The sequence below is a fragment of the Nylanderia fulva genome, unplaced genomic scaffold (assembly GCF_048542155.1).
Source record: "Nylanderia fulva isolate GAGA-0341 unplaced genomic scaffold, ASM4854215v1 Scaffold111, whole genome shotgun sequence".
NCBI classification, from domain to species: Eukaryota; Metazoa; Arthropoda; class Insecta; order Hymenoptera; family Formicidae; genus Nylanderia; species Nylanderia fulva.
The window spans coordinates 257,838-264,348 of record NW_028189313.1 but is presented as its reverse complement, the minus strand read 5'-3'; the positions used below and the strand labels follow the sequence as shown (position 1 = coordinate 264,348).

Sequence of the window (6,511 nt, the reverse complement as noted above, 5' to 3'; positions counted from 1 at the left end):
CGTATATTACAAAGAGACGTCGCCGGCCGATCTTCGTGCCGAGCACGAAAGGCGAGCGACATCCTTATACGATACATATTGAATACATTTCAATAAATGGGTTTTTTATGCCGCGCAGGCTTTTTCCCATCAAAGGTGTAGTTTCATTTCTCCACAAACTCTAAATACTAAATCACGAAAGAAAAAAACAAAGGATCGGTGGGACTCTTGAACCGCAAGAGTTTCTACCATACAATTTGGTGTCAGAAGAATCGGATGCGAAACTACGACCACATCGACGAGAAATCTCTGTCATCAGCCGTTCGTCGTCCTCAGACTCGCCACCCCCAGCCTCATCATATTGCTGCCAAAGGTCAACAGAACCGAAAAATAAGTATTCATTACATATTTTACATACGAACATTTTTGCATTGTTCCTTCAATACACGTACTTTCTTGCATGAATATTTGCATTGTTCATTTGCTATACGTTTCATGTAAAATATATTTTCTACGAATATATTACATATAGATTTGCTATTATCAGTCGCATCAGTGTGCGAGTTTATACGATACTTATAATCAAGAGGCGTTCTGTGTTCGTCTCGCGGGCAGCGACAAAAGACACCGCGCCCGTAAGTCGATACGGGTTCGGGCGTGTTTACCATAACAGCAATATAAACATCGAAGCGACGTAGCGGCTATTATTCTTTGTTCTCGCGCGTTCTTTGTAACGAGTCATCAAGATGACGGAACGCGTGAAGATAATAAATCGAAAACGTATTACGTTAAAAACGTAGATAACCAAACTGGAAAAAATTTTTGCGGAAGCAAAACTTGAACCCGCAAATATGAAGGCGCGTTTCTCCCGCATAAAGGAATTGTTTACCGCATACGAGGATTTACATGATGAGCTCGCGCTATTAATTGAGTCAGATAATGATGCTCTTTTAGAATTCGACGACATACAAGATCGTTATTACGCGCTTGTCGCGAAATTTGAGTCGCTTTATCCGTCGACAAATACGCAACGCGCAAATGAATTAAATACTACATCAGTAATAATTGACCAAGGGACGCGTCGAATCAAACTTCCGTATGCCGATTTACCTAAATTCGATGGCGATTTTGGCAAATGGTTATCTTTTAGAAATATATTCGTCGCGGTAATTGATTCATGTACCGATATGAACAATTTACAGAAATTCGCTTATCTCAAGGGCTGTTTACAGGGTGACGCGTTAAATAAAATTTCTATTTACGACGTAAGCAAAGAAAATTATAAAACAGCTTGGAAATTAATGCTCGATTCGTACGACAAACCACGCATTCTAATCGTTAACCATCTCGATTTGATTTTAGATTTGCCGGTGCAAACGAAGGCCACACATAAGGGTCTTTCGAAACTCGTCGACGACATGCGTCAACATGTGAACATGCTCGCAACATTAAATATAAAACTCGGCGAACATTTATTAGTTCGAATATTGGAACGGGCATTACCGAATCACATTCGCGCGAAATGGGAAGAAACGCTTGATTCAAATCTAGCACCGACGCTCGATCAAATTTACAAATTTATTTCGGAAACTGCATATCGTTTGTATTCAGTTGAACAAGATAAATCGCACGTTAAATCGGAAGAAACCAAGAGACCATTCGACGAAAAGGATTTTAAAGCATCAAAAATGCAAAGAACAAATCAAGGCACGCGTACATTAATGACTAAAATGTCAACAAACAAGGCGAATTGTCCGCTGTGCAAGGGGGAAATGCATTACGTATACAAGTGTCCCGAATTCATGAAAATGACGATACGACAACGTCAAGATTTCGCGAAAAGGACATCGTTGTGCAGAAATTGTTTGCGTACACATTACGGCAAATGCTCATTTTCACATTGCAAAAAATGTTCGAAATTTCATAATACCCTTTTACACGAGGAATTCGCCAAGTCGGAAACGACATCAACCAAATTTAAGAAAGACGGTGCGTCTGACGGCATCGCAGAGACAAAAACCGAATCGGCATGACAAGACGTAATCGCTCATAGCTTTACGGCGCGAACTTTACAATCGGAATTAATATTAAGCGCACAAATACGAATTAAAGATTCAAACGGTAATTTCGTAACATGCCGTGCATTATTAGACACGTGCTCCACGGCACATTTTATTACAACAGATCTTGCAACGAAATTGAAATTACCGATACGTTCATGCGTTCTTCCTGTAGGTGCGATCGACAACATGAATACGTTTGCTAGAGGCATTGTCAAGTGCACATTCTATTCACGGTTTAACGACTTTAACAAAACTCTTGAGTTTTTAGTGATTCCTAAAATTTCCGATAGGACTCCAAACGAAACGTTTCCTCGCGAATCAATTAACATACCGCGAATTATAAATTTGGCTGATCCACAATTTTATCTACTACAAAAAATCGACATGCTTATCGGCTCGGGAGCAACAATGTCGTTATTATCAATCGGACAAATCGATTTATCACGCGACGGTCTTGATCTGTTTCTACAGAAAACACAGCTCGGATGGACAATCGCTGGCGGAACGGCAAAAGCCACAAACGGCAATCAAGGGTTTTGTCAATTAACTGAATTAAAAAAACAAATTGAAAAATTTTGGCTACTCGACGACGCGAACGCTTGTCAAATCAAAACGATAGAAAATAACGAATGCGAAATGCACTTCGTGAAAAATGTTACACGCGATAGTTCAGAACGCTACACGGTTCGTCTGCCATTTCGAATACGAAATCCCGATTTCGGAAATTCTCGATCAATAGCGTTGCGACGTTTCATCGGAATACAAAGGAGACTCGATTCTGATCCAGAACTCAAACGCGATTATTATTGAGTCATGAACGAATACATCAAATTAGGTCATATATCGCGAGTTACTGACGAATCTCTCAGCGGTTATTATCTTCCGCATCATACAGTCATAAAGGCTACAAGCGCAACTACAAAAACGCGAGTAGTTTTCGATGCCTCCGCAAAATCGAGTAAAGGCATTTCCTTAAACGATACTTTGATGATCGGTCCGACCATTCAATTAAAATTATTCAAACATCTCGTGCGTTTTCGTACGTTCAAATACGTATTGACGGCCGATATAGCTAAGATGTATCGACAAGTTTGGATACATCCGGACGATCGTAGATATCAACGAATTTTTTGGCTTCACGCGGATAAAATTCAAGTTTTTCAATTAAATACGATAACATTCGGTGTATCATCGGCGCCGTTTCTAGCTATTCGGACAAGACAAAAACTCGCGAGAGATGAAGGCTCGAAATTTCCGATAGGAGCAAAAATCTTACACAATGATTTTTATGTAGATGATTTACTATCAGGCGCAAATACGCTTGAAGAGCTTATTCACATTCGCGATAAAATCATTGAAATATTGAAACGCGGTGGTTTTGATATACGCCAATGGGCATCAAATCATCCGCGAGCTTTAGAAAATCTACCGGAAAGACTTAACGATCTAGAATTTCTTACTGATAAAAATCCGATTCGAAAAACGTTAGGCATCTCCTGGAATGCACAGCGCGATGAATTATTTTATACAGTTAAAACTATTGAGCGTCCCGAGAGGATTACTAAACGATTTATTTTATCCGAAATCGCTAAGATTTTTGACCCTCTCGGCCTACTTGGTCCGGTCATGCTCATTTCTAAAATCCTTCTGCAACAATGCTGGAAGGCAAAAACAGATTGGGACGATCCGTTCCCCACGCATTACAAAATGCTTGGCAGTCCTTCTCAGAACAGCTCGCATTAATTGATAATTTAGAAATAAATCGACATGTACTGATAAGCGATGCGATCGATATTCAACTTCACGGATTTTCCGATGCCAGCAAGGCCGGTTACGGAGATTGCATATACGTACGTTCAAGTAATAAAGATAACGAAATTCTCATGCGGCTTTTGTGTTCTAAGGGTCGCGTCGCACCGCCCGCGGGACAGACCATGTCTCGTCTAGAATTATGCGGAGCGTTAATGCTCGCTCAACTTTACAACGAAATACATGCGATACTCACGTTTAAGCCTAATAAGATCATATTTTGGTCGGATTCCACGATAGCGCTATCATGGTTAAACAAGCATCCTAGCGAATTGAAACAATTCGAAGCAAATCGAGTACGAGAAATTCAGAAAGTTAGCGAAGGAATCGAGTGGCGGCATGTTCGCACGGAACACAACCCAGCGGACGCGTTATCAAGGGGTCAACTACCTCAAGAATTTCTAAACAACGAAACGTGGTTTCAAGGTCCATCGTGGCTCTCGCGATCGGAAGCCAAATGGCCGCGCTCTATCGTAACACATACAGACGAATTGCCCGGAATAAAGAAGACAACATGTCTAACGGTACAAATTCATTCCGAAGAGATATTGGAAAAATTTTCATCGTATACTAAATTAATACGAATAGTCGCGTACTGCTTACGATTCTTGCGTTCCAACGAAAACACCGGCGTTTTATCAGTCAACGAAATAGAGGAAACCGAACGACGCATCATAAAGCTCATACAGCAGGTTCAATTTCAAGACGAAATAAATCGTTTATTAACGGGCGGAGAGGTAAAATGCACAAAGCTTGGATCGTTAAACTTGATAATTGACGAACACGGTTTATTGCGCGTCGGAGGACGAATTCATAAGGCCAACATATCGTCTCATCAGAAACACCCAATTCTTTTACCGTCTTGCAACTACGTCACGGATCTCTACATTCGGTACATTCATGAAAAATTTTATTATACGGGAATACAATCGACACTGTATAATGTTCGACAACGTTTCTGGATAATTGACGGTCGCAATCAAGTGCGTAGAGTCATTCGTCGGTGCGTCAGATGTGCACGTTTTCGTTCCGAGAACGCGAAATATAAAATGGCAGATTTGCCAAAATTAAGACTCGATAACGTAGCTCCGTTTTATCACACGGGCGTCGATTATTTTGGCCCAATTCTCGTCAAGGAGAAAAAGCATCGTAATCGCAGTAGCATCAAGGTCTACGGTTGTATATTCATATGCATGTCAACCAAGGCCATTCATATCGAAATAGTAACCGATTTATCAACAGATGCTTTTATAGCATCTCTGAAAAGATTCGTCAGTCGTCGAGGTGTTCCGGCGCATATTTACTCGGACAATTGAATCAATTTCGTAGGCGCGAAAAATCAATTCCGCGAACTTTACGCCCTAATGGGATCCGAGGAATTTTGTACTCAATTGCATAAATTTACCTTAGAAAACAGGATCGAATGGCATTTTAATCCACCGAATTCGCCACAGTTCAGCGGTCTCTGGGAGACCGCTGTGAAGTCGAGCAAGCACCATTTAAAACGAGTAATGCGCGATCTCTTGTTTACATACGAAGAATTGAACACCCTAACGGTAGAAATCGAAGCAATTTTGAATTCGAGACCTTTATGTCCCCTTTCTACCGATCCAAACGATCCAATCGCATTAACGCCTGCACATTTGCTTATTGGCAGACCTTTCACAATGCTGCCGGAAACTGATTTCTCTTGTGTTGCAGATAATCGCTTATCGTCATGGCAATTAATTACAAAGATTCGACAAGAATTTTGGCGACGATGGCAATTAGAATATTTAACGGAATTACAGAAACGACAAAAATGGATTAAAAAGGATGTTAATCTGAAACTGGACTCTATTGTCTTACTAATTGACAAAAATCAACCCTGTATGCAGTGGAGGCTGGGACGGGTGGTCGAGTTACATCCGGGGGACGACGGCGTGGTCAGAGTGGTCACGATTAAAACCTCACATGGGACCTTTAAAAGAAATGCAACGTCTATCTGTTCGTTACCTACGGACGCCTAAGACTTTAAGTTCATTTATTATGTAATCGAGAAGATGTAATTTTTATTTGCTTTCAACAATTTAAATCATTTAATATTTACACGACCATGCGAAACAATAAGCGATTGCTTTACTAAGCAGTCGACTTGTTTGAAATTTATGCGCCAACTGTAACAAGCGTTATTGTTAAGAATCGAACGTCCGCTGCATGCACAGACGCACACCTAGACGAATTCGTTTTGCTCGTTGCACTCCCAACGGGGGGAGAATGTTCGGTGAATGGCGAATATATTTATGCGAAATATTTACGAGTCTAATGATTAAGTTTAATTTAATTTTTCCCGTTTGGGACAATAAATATTCGTTATTCTTAATATTTAGTTTATTAAGTTTCGTTCTATACTAATATACGACGGTCGGTAATTAATGAGTGCATAGATAAAAAGGTCTCTCGGCCGCTAGCACGACAGTGCCAATCAAAAATTATCGCGCCACAGCGCAACGGTGTGTGTGTCTTGTGCGTGCGGGATTCATTCGAGAAGTAGCGTTTAACGTGTGCACGCGTGCGAGTCGTTCTTTCTTTGTGTAGCGATAATTGCGTGATCTGATATTATACGTTTCTTGTATACGTTTTTATATGTCATTGCGGGATCTGATTTCATACGTTTATTG

The 6,511-nt window shown here is 40.6% G+C and overlaps 4 protein-coding genes across 4 annotated transcripts; all 4 read left to right on the top strand.

The window, feature by feature from the left end:
• The first annotated feature begins 830 nt into the window (after positions 1–830).
• Positions 831–2,012, top strand: LOC146724905 (uncharacterized). The gene has a single exon (XM_085488347.1). The coding sequence runs from the start codon at positions 831–833 to the stop codon at positions 2,010–2,012; it is 1,182 nt and encodes a 393-aa protein (XP_085344473.1).
• Positions 2,013–2,855: 843 nt separating this feature from the next.
• On the top strand, positions 2,856–3,785 carry LOC146724904 (uncharacterized). The gene has a single exon (XM_085488342.1). It carries the CDS (start codon positions 2,856–2,858, stop codon positions 3,783–3,785), a length of 930 nt encoding a protein of 309 aa, XP_085344468.1.
• Positions 3,786–3,976: 191 nt separating this feature from the next.
• LOC146724903 (uncharacterized) lies at positions 3,977–5,167 on the top strand. Its single transcript, XM_085488333.1, has one exon. It carries the CDS (start codon positions 3,977–3,979, stop codon positions 5,165–5,167), a length of 1,191 nt encoding a protein of 396 aa, XP_085344459.1.
• A 48-nt stretch (positions 5,168–5,215) lies between these two features.
• LOC146724902 (uncharacterized) lies at positions 5,216–5,860 on the top strand. The gene has a single exon (XM_085488328.1). The coding sequence runs from the start codon at positions 5,216–5,218 to the stop codon at positions 5,858–5,860; it is 645 nt and encodes a 214-aa protein (XP_085344454.1).
• Positions 5,861–6,511: the final 651 nt, after the last annotated feature.